Source organism: Miniopterus natalensis, chromosome 15 (genome assembly GCF_054644295.1).
Source record: "Miniopterus natalensis isolate mMinNat1 chromosome 15, mMinNat1.hap1, whole genome shotgun sequence".
NCBI classification, from domain to species: domain Eukaryota; kingdom Metazoa; phylum Chordata; class Mammalia; order Chiroptera; family Miniopteridae; genus Miniopterus; species Miniopterus natalensis.
This window is the reverse complement of record NC_142095.1, coordinates 23,017,763-23,036,849: the sequence shown is the minus strand read 5'-3', so window position 1 is coordinate 23,036,849 and position 19,087 is coordinate 23,017,763. Positions and strand designations below refer to the sequence as shown.

Here is a 19,087-nt window from a genome sequence, read left to right as displayed (position 1 = left end):
TTATTTCTTTTTCAAAAAAGCTCCAAAATTCAAAGCAGCGTTCCTCCAAGGCCATAAATGGGACATCTTTGCTCTAAGTCACCAGAGTAATCCCATGCCATCACAGGGAAAATATCCTTACAAATGGGGAGACGATGATATTTAAGAGTCCCTGTTTACCATGGAAATGTTCAATTACATTTTACCTGCTTGGGAAATATCCACACATTGTGATCAACATGTTCAATATAAGGGTAGCAAGGTCAGTTTCATTTAGCACAGCCTGCCCACTGGCTAACAGACACCACTTAAGCTGAGGAATTGCCTGTAGTGGTCGCCATCCATCCATGCCCTGAGCCCAGCATCTGGTCTTTGCATTTAACATTCCTTTGGTCCACAATTCTTGCATCTAAATGAAAGCAAGGGACCATTGATACAGACAGACAAACAAAGCAAAATGAAAGGGTTTGCTTTCTATTTTATAGTACATACATACCAAACTATGAAATAAATATGCAAGTTCGCTATTAAAGAATAACAACAACTGTTGACAGGCCTCCAGGAACCCAACTCTGGCTACTAATATAAGAAAATAACCTTTTAGCTGGTCAACCTGCAGAGTTTAAGAAACACTGGAAAAAATAAAATACTAGGCAGAGTGTAAAATGACCCAATTATACAACAGACAGTGTAGTCTTCTATAAAACTATTTTTGGTTAAATTCGACTGAGACTGGGAGGCTAAGAATGGGAGGGCAGGATCAAACATCAACAGATGTTAAGATAGAAATTGCCTTTGGACTGTACAGGCAATTTTTAATAAATTTCACACTGCATGTTAAAATTTCCTGTTCATACCATAAAAAAAGCATTATAGTTTGACATAATTATTAAGGTAGCAACTGTTATATAAAATTCATTGAAAGCCTGAGTGCTACCTTCATTAGTACTTTTAAACACTAAGGTTTGAAGACACGACTGTATGTGTGTTTGTGTGTGTGTGTTTCTCTAGAAATGGAAGTCATCTAATCCTTCATGTGGAAATGGAATGGCAGAGCCCTTGGGGCTGATGATAGTAATTCAAATATTAGCTTTAAAATATTTGATAGCTTTAAAAATGATAACTTTAAAATATTCTAGTATCTCCAAGTGTGCTAAGCACAGGGGAGTAAGGCAGGCTAAGACTTTCATGAAAAATTTCTCTGAGACACATACCTCATGAAATCCATACGGGCCACTCCTTTCTTTGTCTGCGTTGCCGAAGTACCATTCCTTTTCACTCTCTCTTTTCATATCTGGAGCAGCTTCAATTACATTGCTCTAAGTTTTAAAATAATAATAAAAAAATGTTATTTTTCAAAGCAGAAAATTAAGGGGGCAGTTGTCATAAAAAGTTACACAGTATAGTACTAATTTCTTGGGTTTTATTCCTTTAGAAATTCACCTAAAAATTTAAGAGACCTTATTTTAAGAGGTAAGGGTTAGATGCCTAACCTAATAGTCCAAAAAATAGTGACTTTCTTATTAATATGCATTTAAAGTAAATGGGTTCCTACATTCACCTGACAATCTAAGCTAAATTCAAAGACATCTACACTCCTGGGGGTCACTTATAAATTCTCAGGGCATTAAAATTTTAGTAGCAAAGAATACTGCAAATAGCTATAAAAATAAACATATACCGTTAACCTTAAACCACAATGCTCAAAATACTAAAGTTCTTCTTTTGAGAGAAAAACTCACTCTAACTAAAAGTTTCAATAAGCATCTGATCGAAGAGTTAAAATGCTAATGGGGCCCGGCCGGGCGTGGCTCAGCGGTTGAGCAACAACCTGGGATCCAGGCGATCAGGGTTCGATTCCCGGTTAGGGCACATGCCCAGGTTGTGGGCTCGATCAATGACTCTCTCATCATTGATGTTTCTGTCTCTCTCTCTCCCTCTCCTTTCCTCTCTCTGAAATCAATAAAGATATATTAAAAAAAAAAAAAAAATGCTAGCGGGAAAGTTTTAGTGGTTTTAAACACTTAGTTTCAATCTACTACCATCACTAGACAATTCTTCTGCACTTTTACATATGAGTGTTTATGAAAATCTAAAATAAAATTTTTATGTAATTAGTATATTAAAATGTGGTTTTTAAATACACTTGTAACTATCAGCTTTCATATAGGGAGGGATAACGAAGTGGTCAATAGCAGAGACTTCAGGGTTCAAACTTAGGCTCTGTCCCTTATTCATTGGCTTTAGTCAATATACTAAGCTTCTCTGTTCCTTAGTTTCCTCAGCTGTGAAATGGGAGGGCTACTGGGGACTTAAAATTAACATATTATGGTACCAGAATAGTACCTGGTACACTGTCATGCTATACAAGCGTCATGATTACTATTAAACATATGTGATAATAGAAAATGCCATAGTCTAAATATTCAAAATGACGCATCTCCTTGCTAAGAGATTAAACAAAAACAAAGCATAGCATACACACACACACAAATCTCCAATGAGCTAAGTATAGATCGCTTCTATAAGTTAGGTATCAGAAGAGGCCTTTCAGTAGAGGTTGGCAGCTCTGTCCTCTTACTGGCTGGTTTCAAGAAGGTCTCCAGATTCAATGTATATTCTTAGTGGTTGTCAATGCTAAAAGTTCTAGTTACATAAATGACAAATACTGTTTAAATCCTTAAGGTTGCGTTGCCTCAAAATAAGACACACTGGAGATGCAGTTACTTTAAAAGACAAAAGACACATTGAAAAAATAAAACTGGGTCATCAGTTCTTAAAATTATTCTAACATTTTTGTGTGACTTCATCTCCCAGGCATTAGTACTATAATTATTGTAGAATTACATTCATGGCCACATATATTGACATATTTTCAGATTTTTATGATTATTTTGATCCTAAAATTGTACTCCAAGAATATAAAACTTGTAAAATCTAGATAAGCATACATACTTGCAGTGGTACCGTAGCTCGGTTTACGTGGAGATGTGCAAGGGTAAGCAAGTCCACGAGGATTCTAATTCCATTTGAATCCATGAGATCCTTAACATTTTTCTAGGAGACAAAAACATGTTTACATAACCTAAAATCTTTCTCTCCACCATGTACTACTACCTAAAAGGCTCTCCAAGAAGAGAATATTTGAAATCTCTTTGGAAAAATTAACATACAAGTGGTATTAATTGGTATTTTTCAAATTTTGTGTTCAAGGAACATGAATTTAGATAAAAATAAAAAGGCCAAAGATATATTACAAATAGATTACATTAAAAAATTTTTACTTAAATAAATTATGAGCAAAGAACAAAATAAAAAATAAAAAATAAAAATAAGCAAGTGAATTAAAGCCTGGCAGGAATAACACCCATGTACATTATCCTGCATTTTCCCAGGCCTTTTTGTTAATAAAAAGTTGTTCTATAATCAGAAATAAAAACTGGTATATTAAAAAACCTTTTAATGTGCCAGTGTATTTTTGTAAACTTAAGATAAAACTGGTAATTTGTTAGAAGTTTGGAAGAGATTATAATTTAAATTTTATTAGAACTTATTAATTACACTTCATTTTAGAGCATTTGCATTATTTACTAAAAGTAAGAATAAAACTAAGTTAGTATTAGTATCAAAAATTAAATTTTAAAAACCTCAAACTTCATTTCAACATCATGCAATGGTGAATTGTTATATATTCCAACTATATAATTCTTGTTAGAAATCAGCACAAATCTATTAAAAGGTCTTCAAAAGAAAATGTGAAGAACTAAAGTAACTCTTCATTTTATGTTTTCAAATTACTTGAAATGTATACTGATAAATTAAAATGTATAGTGATAAATATATCATCAAAATGTAGACTGAGGTTAAAAACTTTCATTTTTTGCTGAGCATTTACTTTACTTAAAATCCGACCTTAAAGATTCCCCAAATAAAATCAGTAATGATCTCAGCTCTCATTATTCTTCACTGAGGATTTTCTTACCATTAATTTAATCAATGTCAGTAATATTAGGATAGAATGTAAAGAATATATGGCAAAAATGTTTCCCTTTAGGAGCTGAGAGCACACAAAGCTTTTTGATCTAAAAAGATTATTAGAAAAGAGCCATGTCTGGATAATTAACTCAAACTGTAATAATTTATCTTTTTGTTACACACCAGGTGACTTTGGAAATAACAGCATTTACGCAGAAATCCCGTACCTTGTTAAGGATCAACTTGTTGAGGAAGAGGATCAGTCTGTCCCGTTCAAGCTTATCTGTGCACTATTGAAAAAGTAAGGGTTTTGTCAGAAGGGGACAGAAACACAAGCTCACACACTACCATCACCGGACGACCATCAACCAAGAGCCAGTAAGAAATAAGGTCACCTTTTAAGCATTAAGAAAATCAGAGAACACTGTCAATTATTATAATTCCTCAATGTTTTAGTCTCTGCAATTTTATATACCCTCTAATCCCTACAAAGGCAGATATTTTAAAAGTCATAAAGAGATTACTATATAACTTTAAGAATATATGTAAAAATTGAAATAAATGAATTAGCACAAATACTACCCCTGAATTAAGTAAAAATTCTAAAGACTTGATTAATGATGTTTCACATAAATCACACTGTGATGAATACAAACAAGAAGGAAAATGTACCTGCCTAAAATGCAAAAGCTATGCCACAGGGACTCGGGTTCACTAGAGTAACAATGAGCGAGAGTTTGCCGTAGCAGCAAACAGTACGGAATTTCACCCGGTCATGTTATTTTTTAGGTATGCTTTGTGACCTTATTCGGAATCAGTTTTCTAATCTACAGCTGATGCATTTATTACAAGCATCAATGGCCACTTGCAAAACTGGTGAAATGGTTCTAGAGCAGTTCTCTAAAACTTACATTAGTAAGTACAGGAAGAATGCAAACACAAATGAAAGAACGCAGTGCATACACTGAAACAGCTAGGTAAGTCAAATCTGAGCTGCACGATGGATGAACTGATCAATCTGTTTTTCCGCCCACCACGCTCAAGTATAAAATGACAAACTTTCTAAAATATAAAAAAGGTGCTAACTGGTTTCCCTTTTATTGGTTATCATTGTAGTACTGAAGAGTACATACAACTCTAAAAGTCACTATTCCTTTTACATGCTTGTCCAGCTCATCCATACTTAAAGATTGACAAACAGGTTGCTAAAGTCACTCAAAAGCAGCAGCTGAAAAAAATAAACTGACATGGACAGCCCATTAGTTATTTTCCTATTCATCTAACTTATATATAGCTAAGTATAATGTAAATTACAGGAAAATTCATGAGGAAAGTTATGGTAACAAGGCAATCAAACAGAATTTAAATGTAGATGTGAAAATTTAACATGTACCCTGATGATACTACCAAATAGCAGTTTCCTCAAATGATATCCTTACCCTCTCTAACATTCCAATGATATATCGTGTATCTGTAAAAGGTCCTATTTCTTCATGACATCTGCCATAAACAATAGCAAGGGCTTGTAAACATAAACACTTCATGTTTACTTTTGGGGTGAGCAGGAAACGATGATAGAGCTCATTGAAAAATTCATACCTAGGTTTAAAAAGAAAGTTCACAATAAAATTAGCCATGAAACTAACAGTGAAAACAAATACATAGTAGTCCTCCCCTTTATCCTGGGGGGATATGTTCCAAGATCACCAGTGGATGCCTAAAACCAGATAGTAATAAACCTTGTATATACTATGTTTTTTCCTACACATACACACGATGATAAAGTTTAATTTATAAATTAGGCAAAAAGATAAATGATAAAATAGAATATACTCTAATTAAGTTATGTGAATATGGTCTCTCTCTTCCTCAAAATAGCTGATAACTGAGATGGTTACTAAGTGACTAGAGGGCAGAGGGCAGAGAGCAAACGCAACCGTTGATATGAAGGACGAAGGGGTGATTCCTGGGACAAAGCGGGGCAGCACAAGGGTTCACCATGCTACTCACACGGCGAACAACAAAAACTTCTGAATTGTTTATTTCTGCAATTTTTTGTTTAATATTTCTGGACTGCCACTGACTGTGGGCAACTGAAACCACAGAAAGCAAAACTGCGGGTAAGGGGAGACTACTGTAATCAGACATGAAAAGGAGCTTACGATCTCTTAATTGATCCACTTTCTTCATTCTCATCTTCCTCCAAGAGTAATCTCAGGTAATAGTCTCCGATTTTGATTTCCTCTGCCAGGCACTCATATTTAACCTTTATTTATAAAAGCAAATTCCGTACTTTAGTTTACAATAGATTTTTGGCAATTTCCACATAATCATTTATTAAATTGTCAGAGCTTTTTTCTTTTCTTGATAAAGCAGCTTTTAAATTCAGGGGGAAAAATTAATCATTTCTTAAAATAGCTGGTAATTCATTATTATTGTGACTATTTCAGTTAAATGTTAAGAGTCCGAATTATATACCAATTTTATGAATGTAAAACTTAATGAAAATTCACAGCACTACATTGTGTCCGTGAAGCCTTAAGAGAAGGAGAATGTGTGTGTGTGTGTGTGTGTATTTTAAAATAAGATGGCTAGGGAAGGCCCACTCAGATGATGCCATTCAGGAAAAGACCTAAAGGAGATGAGAAAACAAGTTGTAAGGCTATCCAGGGAAAAAATGTTCTAGGCAGAGGAACAGCAAGTAAAAAGAGCCTAAGTCAAGAACTTGAATATGGTGTTTTCAGGGAAGCCAGTGTGGTTGGAGCAAGAGTGAGATCAAAGAAACAATGCTTGTAGTTAGGGGGTACACAGATCCTGTTTTGTAAGTCATTTTAAGGACCCAGGTTTTTGCTAAGTGAGATGGGAAACCTTAGTAACACCAGAGGGCTTTGAGCAGAGAAATGACATAATCTACTCACATTTTAACAAGATCACACTCCTGCTATGCTGATAATGAATTGTAGGGAGCTAAGGGTGGAAGCCAAGATTGCTACAATCCCATACAAAAAAGAGGGTTGGGTACTGGAAAAATTTTGAAGGTGCACTGAATAGGACTTGCTGACAAATTGGATTTGTAGTATAAAAGAAAATTATTTCAAGGTTTTGACCAGAAAAATAATGAGAAGCCACTATCCAAGATCAGAAAGACTGCAAGAGAAGTAGGCTTGGGGAAAGAATGAGAGCTAAGTTCTAGATGTTTGTTAGATATCCAATTACAGGATAAAAGTATGAAGCCTAGGAAAGAAAGTGGAAGCAGGAGATAAAAATAAGGAAGCCACCAGTTCACAACAAACATTTCAAGCCATGAGAATAGATGAGATCACTGAAACAATGATTATAAATGAAAACAGGTCCATGAACTGATCCTTTGGGGCCAACAAACATTTAGCAGTTGGGGAAATAAGGAAACATGAGCAAATATGGAGGAGTGGCCAGTGGAGGAACAAATCCAGGAGAATATGGATTCCCAAAACCAAAGTAAAGAGAATCTTTCAAGGAGGAGTAAATGAGCAAAATCAAATCATTACATGTTTTGGGAATGCAGCTGGGTTAAAGATCAAAGGCTACAGGGCCACAAACATGTTCAAATTTACAACTGTAATAAGTTTAAATTGTACACATGCAAACAACATTATCTACCACAGTGTTTCTTGTTCTTGTTTTGTCATTCCTCACATCAATATTTTAATGGAACAGCAAAATATGGTCACATTCAGAACCAAGTTACCAGAAAAAAATAAACAAGCTACAAAGAACAAGGAGAACAGGCTATGTTTCCATGGAGAAAGAATCTAAAGGGAAAAAACAACAAGCAAAGAACAGATCTGGATGCACAGAATCAAATTTATTAAAACTGCTACACGATTCCCAGGTACGAAACTGAGTTAACAAAATTGTGTTTTTTGAAAATTTTTGTCTCATGCAAAGATTAAAGTTTTCCAAAGTGTCCTTCATAAAATTAAGAGGGAAAGGTAAGGATATATGTTATATAACTATAAATTTAAAACACTCCCAAAATAATGCATGCTTATTTAAAAAAACTAATATACTATAAATAGTAAACTTTTTTGTATTTACCTCAAATTCATGGTGGTTCCAGGAGATCACACTCGTACTACCAAGCTCTCTATCAATATTAAATGCTCTCATTTCAGATTCAAGACTATCTCTTAATTCTTCTCTTGTTTTGAAATTCCAAATTAGGTTTGATTTGGCATGGTCCTGGCCAAACCTAGACATACATATAATCAGAAAATAGTAGGAAGCAATAAACGTGAAACAAAAATCTATAAAGAAAATAGTACAATTAATGAACTTCAGCAAATAAAACTTCTTTAAATTAAGTACAGTAAAATGTTAATGGTAGAATTTTGGTGCTAGATATATAGGTATTCACTGTAAAATTCTTTTACCCTCTCTGCATGTTTGAAAGTTTTCATAATAAAATGTTGGGGGAAAATGAACTCAGACTATAAAACAAATCTGTGTGACTTTCAAAATAAGGAACTGATATTTCAATTTCAATATTTATTGCTAATATAAATTCCAGCCAGAAAATAATTATAATCAGATATCAAATTTCAAGCTGGGGAAGATAAGAATTTCTGGATTACTGGGTGTGAAGTATGTGGGATGAGCAACATTCTAGGTTAGAACCTTATAAACTACCTATGAAAGAATATTGCTAAACTGCCAAGCTCTGATTGATATTTTCAAAATATTTTCCTTTTATTCCTGGAATAATTTAACCATTGTAATAAATTTGCACACAAGTCTGGACTGGGGATGAATAGGCTTCATATCCATTCACTTTCAGTCTGTAATCCTCCTAGAAAGTCTGGCATCAGAGTTCCAAGGGAGTTCTAGGGGGCACAACCCAACTGAGGGATTCCCAAGGAAGAAAATCAAGGCATATTCTTTAAGGCCATACTAAACACTACATGTACTATCTACTTTAAAAGTAATGTGAGAAGTTTTCAAAGTACGTATTTTTCTTTTTTAGCCAAAGTATAATCAATAGGTCAGCTTCCAGACTGAGTACTGTGAGTTATCTCAAAACAAAGTTTCCAAACTCCCCAAAATGTTTTTTTCAATGAGTCGTTGGGGGGTGTGTGTGTGTGTGTTGGGGGAAGGCAGAGGAGGTAACGGATGGGAGTAAGAAAGGGTTACCATACTGGAAAAGCTGGAAAAGTACATATATGAGGTAAGCTAACACAGATATTCACCATCCATTAAGACTCCTATATTTCCATCATTTACCTCTTTTAAGACTCCACTTCCAACAAGGCTTGAAGAAATTATAATGCAGTTATTTCTAAGCCATTAACAGTGTTTAAAGTAGCCATCTATAAGCCTTAATAAAAATTTAAAAGTAACTTAAGCTCTCAGTCTACCAACACTCTACAAAAGGTCTTAATTTTACTGAGGCATCACTAAAAGGTCATACCAATCTTAGTAGTTACAGTTTCTGATCTTAATACCATAAAAATACCTGTAATATAATGCACTAGTTTCCAACAAAAAAACACACAACAACAATAAAGCTGTTATGATTCTTCTCTAATGTAAATGTCAAATTTAATCTATGTTGGAAAAAAAGGCCTGAAGTTTACCTGTAATAGAAAAGATCCCAATTTGCTTCTATTTTTATTCTTTGTCTTCTCTTTCGAAGAACTACTGGCTTTTGATTTGTATTCTGGAAAGAAAGAAACTTCATAGTGCTTAATCTGGGGTTACCTAGTAGGCTCAGTCAGAAGATCATTACTTTGTAAGTGATAAGAAACATTTTCTTCATCAAATTTGGCAGAAACAAAACTACTGAAATAAAATCTGTAAAATACGGACATACATTAGATTATATCAAAATATAATACTTGGTCAGCACATAGTTCTATAGTATAGTGTTGCTGGAATATTTTCATGTAGCCTAAACATACTGTTTCAACACCAAACTTTGTTAAAGTTTATAGTGATGACTAATAAAATTTATAACAATCAAAAACAGTGACTCATTTTAAACATTTACATGCAGTTAATACAGAAGCCATGGGAAAATAATAAATGCAAAAGATTATAGGTTATTAAACTGCTACCAAAGCCAAGAAGAGCAAGAACAAATTGAAATAGCTAATGGACAAGAAATAAGTATCTACATTCAGACATATGTGAAGTAAGACTTGAATTTAATTTACTAGACAAAGAATATAAAAAACAACTGCACATGCCAGGCAGTTGGATGAATTTCACACATGTAGCAGGAACTTAAACTCACCATATTATTTCTGTCCTGAATTTAATTGTAAAAAGAAAAAAAAATAAAAAATTTTTTAAAGAAAATAAAAATAAGAGAGTCTAAATCGAATCTATATACAAATTTTACAAGGATGTCACCATTATAAATCATCTTCACTTTAAGACAGGAAACAAAGGCCCACCTGCTTCTCATAGACTCAAACTTTAGGCAATTATAAACCCATTTAAGAATTCAAAAAAAGCTATGGACCCTATTCCAGAGAAAGACACATACATAAATAAGGTTTACAACTGGAGGGGAAGATTTTAAAGATTTCCTGAAGTCTATATACACTGACTCCAAGTCAAACCTGTAGATATTTCAGATGTAAAAATTCTAATCTTCAATGTGATAGAAACAAAAAGTAGAAAGTAGTATATAGATTAAAACATCAAACACTGTAACTTCATTAAATAAGAGGCAAATTATATAAAATAAAGCAAGAAAAGACAATAGGTGATAGAGAATAAAGATAAAATGAGTAATACATTTTAACAAGTAAATGCTGTTTGAAATATAAAACCTATTAACTGTAGTAGAAAATGTTTTCTACAAATTTTATTTCTATGCACTATCATAAAAACTAATGTAAGGTAAGAGTTGAATAAAATTTATAAACAATTAATGACAAACCTTTTCTTAAAATCTTAATTAAAAAGTACTTTCTTTAATCTTCCCTGCCCTCAGGACAAGATGCTAGGAGTCTAGAGTAATGAAATGTAAATACTATACAAAAAAGGCAAACAGCTCTCTAAAACCAGAGCTGAATGATCTAGACTTAGGCTTAAAGCCATAAATGGCTAAACAAAATCCCTAAACTGAAAATAACATAAATAGTAAGAAGTAATTTTATTCATTAGCCAAAGGTTATTACTAATCCAGTACAATACATTAGCTATATATGGAACTGACTTCATAAACATTCTGATTATAGGTGAAATGTAGTTAATTTCAAAGACTAGCCAGTTAATCTTGACAATGGTTAATTTTTAGACTTTAGCTTTTAAAGCATAAGATCATTCCAAAATGTGGTGTTAATATTTACGAATGAAACAGTCACAAAGGTTATTCACTGTTTCATAAAAAAATTAATGTTAAAAACAGTATTGCAGCAGAAAGAATTAGTTTGCTATCAAAATAATTTCTTGGCCAGCATTTATCTATTTAATGTCATTATTTGCTCAAAACTTTAGATAACACCCCATGTAAATGAAACCAACAGACCAATAAAACATGATTGATATTAAAAATGCATTCCTTTCACTCTGAATTGTTGTCTTTAAATAACAGATGTTACCCACATTTCTAGCTAAAGTAGCTTTGGAGCACTCTCCTTCTCAGGAGCACACCTGTGCCTTTCCTGTCCTTCTCCCCGAAGGTGCATTACCTTTACCTTTGTCTCCTAAGATCAAAGAGCCCCTTCTTTTGCCTCTGTAACTTTCTCCTAAACCCATTTCTTCTACTGCTCACTTCTGCTTCTGTGACTTTCTAAATAAACTTTCTCTTATAGTTTAATAGATAGAGATAGATAGATGATAGATAGATAGATAGATAGATAGATAGATAGATAGATAGATAGATAGATAGATAGATAGATAGACAGACAGGTAAGATAGCTCTGGATTCAAGCTTAGGCTGGATAAATGTGACATGTGAAATCTGATACCAAAAACTTATTTTCAGTATAATTATATCCAACAGTCTGGAACAACTGTTGTTTTAGAAATGGGTTTAACCACCTAAAGCCAGAAGTTTGTAATTTTTAATAACTGCAAAGCTCATTTATATCATATCTGTAGAATTTCAATTGTTTAAATGCTATAGGGATATTACATGATCAGATATGTAAACAGGGTGTGGCAAAAGTAGGTTTACAGTTGTGAGTACACAAAATTTATTCTTGTACTATTATTTATTATATTATTTTCCATCCAAACACCTGTAAACCTACTCTTGCCCACCCTGTGTAGTGTTATTTTCTTCCTTACACATCAAAGTAACCCTGTAAGTAAAGGAGGCAATGTTATTCTGATTTTATGAAAGAGGAAAGTAAGGTTCTGAAAACCCATAATGTGCTATATGGGTTAATAAGAGGATGATACCAGGCTCAGATGTAGGTTAATCAATTCAAAGTTCAGTATTCCTAGCCATTTGAGAGCCTGTCTAATGACTCTTTATATTGTATATATCACTCATACAAATTAGCATTAACGCATTATGCTCAAGTTCTAAAGAACTTTCAGTCTCAATTTCCGACAGACACACAAGACTCTTAATATTTGTTCCATTGCACCTGATGTGCTATGTTAAAATATTCTGAAAATTCATAAAAAACTTGTTTGTTTTAGAAAGGCAGTTCTATTACTTTCCTTGAATAAGGAAACAGCTACCATAAATAAAGAGATGGTTAAAGGAAAAGAATTTAAGTGTGGCCAACAAAAACCCTGAGATCAAGTCAAATTTTACAAGACACCTTAAAATCATTCTTAACCATTGCACATTCCATCCTAAATAGAAGAATGTACGTTACTGAATTAGGTTCTGCAGCACATATTACATACTGAAAAATGAGACTAGAACTGTTCTAGTCTGACCTTCATTTGAGAAACTAATACTGAAAATTTTAAGTATACACAGTAATTTAAAAATGTGCATCCCATTTCTAAAACACTTGTCTAGCTAGCTCTGAATTAAAAAGCTAAATAGGAGCACTGGCTGCTGTGGCTCAGTTGGTTGGACCATTGTCCCGTGCACCAGAGGTCATGGGTTTGATTCCCTGTCAGAGCACATACCTAGGTTGCGGGTTTGATCCCTAGTCCAGGGTGTATGAGGGAGGCAACTGATCAATGTTCTCTCTTTCACATCAATGTTTCTCTCTCTCCCTTCCTCCCTCCCCAAAATCAATAAAATAATAATACCTACTTTTACTACATGTGATGGTTTCTGACATATATATATATATTTTTTAATCCTCACCCAAGGATATTTCTTCCATTGCTTTTCAGAGACAGTGGACGGGAGAGAGAAAAACATTGATGTGAAAGAGACACATCAATTAGTTGCCTCCCACACGTGCCCTGACCAGGGCCAGGGATCAAGCCTGCAACTGAGGTACGTGTCCTTGGGTCGAATCGAACCCAGGACCCTCCAGCCCACAGGCTGATGCTCTAACCACTGAGCCAAACCGGCTATATTTTTTTAAAAAGCTAAACAGGAAGGGCACCTTTATTTTTATAGCTACAAAACAAAGTTCAGACAAGGAAGGAAATAGATATAAATAAAAAAATATAGAAACTGGAAGTTATGGAAGAAAATTAAGAAATTAATATTAAATACCTAACTAAAACCCTAATCATTGATTCAGAAAACTATGAATTAAGAAAAATTCATATAAAACTATGAATCAGAATTAGGCAACATTTCTTCAAGTGTTCAGTCAGAAATACCTGACTATCATCTCAGTGAACAGCTAAAGTAAACCTAGCATATATAAAAGTGTTAGAACTTCGGAAGCAAATTCTCTTTTTACCTCTTTTTGCGCAATACCCATTCTATCTCTCCAATGCATCAACACAAGATCCACTTTTTCTTTGGCAAATTTTTCAACTTCTTTAGCAGCTTTTCCAGCTAGTCTTTGCCACTCTGGAACTTTATTAAATTTTCCATACTGATCCTGTAAAATAATGTTGAAATCCATTACAGTCCTGTTTACAAATTTATTATAAAAATGTAAGTAAAGCTTAGTCACACTATTTTACATGATTAAATAAATACTGAATGGTAGGGGCTCAGTGAAAAGACAATTTCTGTAATAATACTTTTTTCAAGAAATCTTAAGCTTCTACTTAGTTTTCATGATGATTCCTTTTAGAGGGATGGCAAGATGCAAATGGGTGGTGGTGCAGACAGAGAAATGTGGTGAGGACAGAAAAAACCAGACATACAAGACAGTAAACAAAACATCTTGAAATATGTCAAGTAATTTTTTTTTTAATATACCTTTATTGATTTCAGAGAGAGAGAGAGAGAGAGAGAGAGAGGGAAACATCAATAATAAGCGAGTCATTGATTGGCTGCCTCCTGCACTGGGCACCGAGCCTGCAACCCGGGCATGTGCCCTGACCGGGAATCGAACCCCAATCGCCTGTACCCTACTTCGATGCTCAACCGCTGAGCCACGCCTGGCCAGGCATTAAGAAATTTTCTGACACACCAACCTTAATAATTAAAATAGCTTTGTAAGGAAAGAAATGAACTAAATTAATTTTTTCAGTGTTGGCCCCTTTCACCAAACATTTATCAACAATGTGCAAAACATCACATCACATATTTGAATTTTTTTTTAAATCCATTCCCAAATGTGACAATAAGCTAAGTTAGAGAAACAAAACATACAAAATTATTACTACTCATAAAATTAGATTGTGGTGATAGGTGTACAACTCTGTAAATATAACAGAAATTATTAAATTATATACTTAAAACAGGTGAGTTTTGGAGATATTTTTTTTCAAATACTATTATTGAATGCAGTGAATTCTTGGTATATTTCTAAAATTTTCAGTTTACATCTGACAAAAGTACTCTTTCATTCTGAAAAGACACTCAGGCCAATCATATTTACCATTGCTATTTTCACATTATCTCTAACATGCATCCGATCAGCATCCTTCTCAGGAACTGAATCTGAGCTGTCCAAGTATGCCAGCAAGCCTGGAGGCTAAAAACAACAAACAAAAACAAGACATCATCCATTCTCAAAACAACTGCACAAAAGAAAATTTAGCCTTCAAAACCCAAATAAATTCTATGATTTATAGAGGGTAGCATTTATTATAAGACAACTCCTATAATTATCTTTTAAATTAAAATCAGACTTTAAAAAACCCTTTTAACAGTATAAATAACTTACCAATGAAATTTTATTGGGAAAGAATATATAAATCTTTCCAGTTATGCAACTGACTTACCAAAATGCGCTTCAACAAGTTTGTTGCAGTTGCATTATCAGCTGTCCACAGTCCCACTAAATGTCTACTTAGCTGTCTGAAAAAAGCAGACGTTGAGAAAGGTTTGCTGCTTTATCTCAGCTAGAACAGAAAGGAATTTTTAAAAACAAAATATCACACAAGAAATATGACTACAGTAAAAGATCATTCTGATGCTAAATACTAAAAATTAATATTTTATTTTGGAGATATATGACATAGTAATGCAAATATTGCTAATGTTTTAGAATTTTCTCCAAATTAAAATGCTTCCCTGATAAACATTATACTGATTTTCAACAGACCTGAACATGAAGAAGTAGGTTCTTACCTCACTTAAAGATAAAAATAAAAAATTAGATCCGATACAATTAGTTTGTACAAGTCTTGATATAGAGATCAAAAATAAATATTAGACTTGATATACAATTAGTTTAACAAGTCCTGACATAGTGATCCTAGCATTCTGGCATTCTCTGGAATTCTGAACATGAACAAAATTCTACAACTCTGTTCTAATATAACCCTTTTGGAAAGGTCAGAAATAGCAAATATTTTCAGTTTTGGAGTTTGGACAAAGACTTAAAGCTCTTAGAGCAAATTATTCTACTCATCCCACTTTTGAGCTAACAGCATATTTTGGTTCAAAATGAAAATCTAGATTCATATTGACTCTATGGCTTAGTCATTTATTTATCTTAATCCTCATGATGACTTTTTTCTCCTAGGCTGGAAACTCCTCATGAGCAAGGAGTATGTTTTATTCACTGCTGTCCCTTCCGTGCTTTGGTAGGGGTTCACATGCCATTTGCTATAAGAATGGGCATAAAATCTGTGAGGAAAATAACCAAATAATCACCTGCAGTTATGTATGTATTTATACATGGTACATTCCCAGAAGACAAAAGTTGATTAGGAAAACCCAAATTATACTTTGCTTTGTCACCAAAAAATGAACATTACTAAAACTGTTCGTTCCTGTGCCTATTTGAAAGCTAATACAATAAAATAATTATAATTACATTTGTAATTTCCTTCACTGGTGTTTGGTAGGTATATCAATGATTCCTAAAAAGGCTTTAATTAGGGATAAGAGATAACATTTTATAATAGCAATTTGTAAAAGATAAAGCAGTGCAAAATGAAAAGTGGTATTTTTATAATAATTTTGACAGCTTTTCAATGCTATGATTGATCACAGTAGGAAATAAATGTGACCGAGTAACTATAATAAAGCAGGACACAACAAGCAGACATCTGACATGGGGGTTCAATGGAATAAGACATCTCTTATAATGAAAGACGGTGTCTGGTGTTGCTAATCAGGCAATGCACCAAGGAAATAACCTTCCTTTTATATCTTTTTGTCCTCTCAGGCAACACAGAAGACTACTTTTGTGATTAACACATACAAGTGACGAATGCAGACAGCTTCTCATAATAGTATAAACAGCAGAAAACTACTGGCAAGGCAGCACACTAATATATTTAATAACTGGAGGTAGGTGATAAAGGAAATTTATAGTATCATAAAGTAAACATAAGTCAGCAATTTATGTAAAAAGTAAAAAAGAACATGATTAAAATACTTAAACTTTTTTTTTTATTATATTAGAGTCATGAGTCATCATATGGTGTGCTAAGTATATTTGAAAGGGTCACATGTTGGGAATCCATACAATTTTAAAGGACTGGAATTCATATAGCCTGTAGTAAACAAATATTCATGTGTTTCCTTATATTTGAAAAACTGTTATAAAAATGATGATTTGCCAAAGGGAAAATTTTTACAAGACATTTAGGATAGGCCTATGTTAGGCTGTTTAGATATTAAGGTTTTCTTTATTCTTAAGAGTACCAAACTGACCAAAGATATTTAAAAACTGATTATATGAGGTTTTCACATGGGGTGATCTGCAGGCAGGGTGGCCAGATGGACGTACAAAGAGAAAAAGCCTGGGCATGTGGTTCTAATTCAGTCAGTTTCTAGGCACTCTCTTCCATGTTCTAGTCCTGCGACTATGGGTATGAAGCCTGATAACAGGGTAGCGGGGAAAAGTAAACACAGTTCATTATTTCCTCCCACATTATCCTGCGGCAGAAACAATGATCATCTGGGCACAATCCTTCTATAAGGAGAGGAAAAGGAAAATGAGGTGAATTAAAAGAAAATATGTGTGTAATACAAACATTTGGTTTGTTATATGAAATATATCTGAATCCACTCTCTAAACAGCAAGTTAATTTAGCGCAAATTAAATTTAACCTACCTATTTGTAAGCATCCTTTGATCTGAGCTTATTGTAAACATCGCAGTGTGCAAGTGTCGAGGTAAGGCACCTTCACTGAGGGCAAGCTCCTGCATTTTGGTAGCAATTTCTTTGTCACCTTCCTTTGGAAAAAGGGTAAAATGATCCCTAAAGCAGCAATCTGAATAAATCTATCCTAATTTTGCAAAACTAATTTTACATTTCTAGATAAAATAATTATTCAGTATACAGTAATAAAAATTTAAAATGCAACTTCAATTACCCAAAAATAACACAGATAAGTAGAAGTATAAGTAATTTTTAAAATATTAGTTGCCTTTGGAATGAGGTTTAAATGTTTCTAGGAAAATTTATCTGATGAATTATGCTTTGCTTAATTTAATATAAAAGTAGGTTCATACCTTGAGTATATAAGAGCCACCAAGAGAAAAGGTAATACAGGGAAATCAGCAATTCTACGAAAGGCATCTGCAAACCTGGCTTGCTTTTGTTATTAACAATATGGTACTTTTCATGGTAAACAAAATTCTTTATTTTTTTAAAGAATGATGTGATATAGTGGCAGTTCTTTTTATCTTGTATGGACTCACTTTGGCAACAGGACAGATAGGACGACTAATCAAAGGTAACCACAGAACTATAAATTAAGCAAGCAGTATTATATTTAAGACAATCTGTGGAAGAGTAAAAATGCTCACGTTACTGAAAAAAGTACAAGTATGTAGTACAACTGAATATGTAGTATGTATACAAATATACATACAGTATGAATATGTACATATATCATTTAGACATATAAACATGTAGTATATATGCAAATATATACATAGTATGTATATGTACATACATCATTTAGAACAGCATACAGTCTGAGAGGAAATTTACCAAAATGCTAATAGTTATCTCTGGATGTTAAAAATACAGGTGACTTATTTTTATTTATCCCTTGTATTTTTTTCCAAACACCCTAATGTTTCTTCAAAGATCATATACTGCTTTTACAATCAGAAAAAAATATTTTGAGATACTTGGCAGGATTTCAGTTTAAATAAACAGACATCAGCTCTTGTCATTGGCTATGAATCTGACATGTGTGGCTTTTACTGAAGCCAAAAGTCGGTATTTTTATTTTATCTGGCACTCAAATATTTCTGCAAGAATGGCAATATATTGCTGGAGCAGGGTCAGGAATACACTTTTGTTTGGTCTCTTGATCCTAACTGTCCTGGGTTACTGCAAGCTCTGTAAATGAGAGATGTGGTACTCAGCTAAAATGAACATAGAGCCCTGGCCAGTGTTGCTCAGTGGTTAGTGTGTCAGCCTGCACACCCAAGGGTCTCCAGTTCGATTCCTGGTCAAGGGCAAGTACCTGGGCTACGGGTTTACTCCCCAGCCCCAGTTGGGAACATGGGGGAGGCAACCAATCAGTGTCTCTCTCTCTCATCAGCGTTTTCATGCTCTCTCTCTCTCTCTCTCTCTCTTTTTCTTACCACCCTCCCTTCCACACTCTCTCTGAAAAGCAATGGAAAAAATTCTCGGGTGAGGATTAACAAAAAAATAAAATAAAATGAAATGAGCATAGA

The 19,087-nt window shown here is 33.7% G+C and overlaps 1 protein-coding gene across 2 annotated transcripts in view; it reads right to left on the bottom strand.

The window, feature by feature from the left end:
• Positions 1-19,087, bottom strand: part of DNAJC13 (DnaJ heat shock protein family (Hsp40) member C13) — a 95,372-nt gene that overhangs the window by 42,146 nt on the left and 34,139 nt on the right. For both annotated transcript variants that reach the window (XR_015715701.1, XM_016224334.2), the window contains exons 17-28: positions 17,505-17,626; positions 15,217-15,292; positions 14,871-14,966; positions 13,776-13,919; positions 9,567-9,649; positions 8,032-8,185; positions 6,117-6,220; positions 5,394-5,553; positions 4,182-4,244; positions 2,935-3,036; positions 1,194-1,298; positions 186-388 (exon numbers count right to left, since the gene is read on the bottom strand). Coding sequence is in view for 1 of the 2 variants with exons in the window: in XM_016224334.2 (XP_016079820.2) it covers positions 186-388; positions 1,194-1,298; positions 2,935-3,036; positions 4,182-4,244; positions 5,394-5,553; positions 6,117-6,220; positions 8,032-8,185; positions 9,567-9,649; positions 13,776-13,919; positions 14,871-14,966; positions 15,217-15,292; positions 17,505-17,626 (1,412 nt within the window). In the remaining variant the exon portion in view is untranslated. The remainder of the gene's footprint in view (positions 1-185; positions 389-1,193; positions 1,299-2,934; positions 3,037-4,181; positions 4,245-5,393; positions 5,554-6,116; positions 6,221-8,031; positions 8,186-9,566; positions 9,650-13,775; positions 13,920-14,870; positions 14,967-15,216; positions 15,293-17,504; positions 17,627-19,087) is intronic.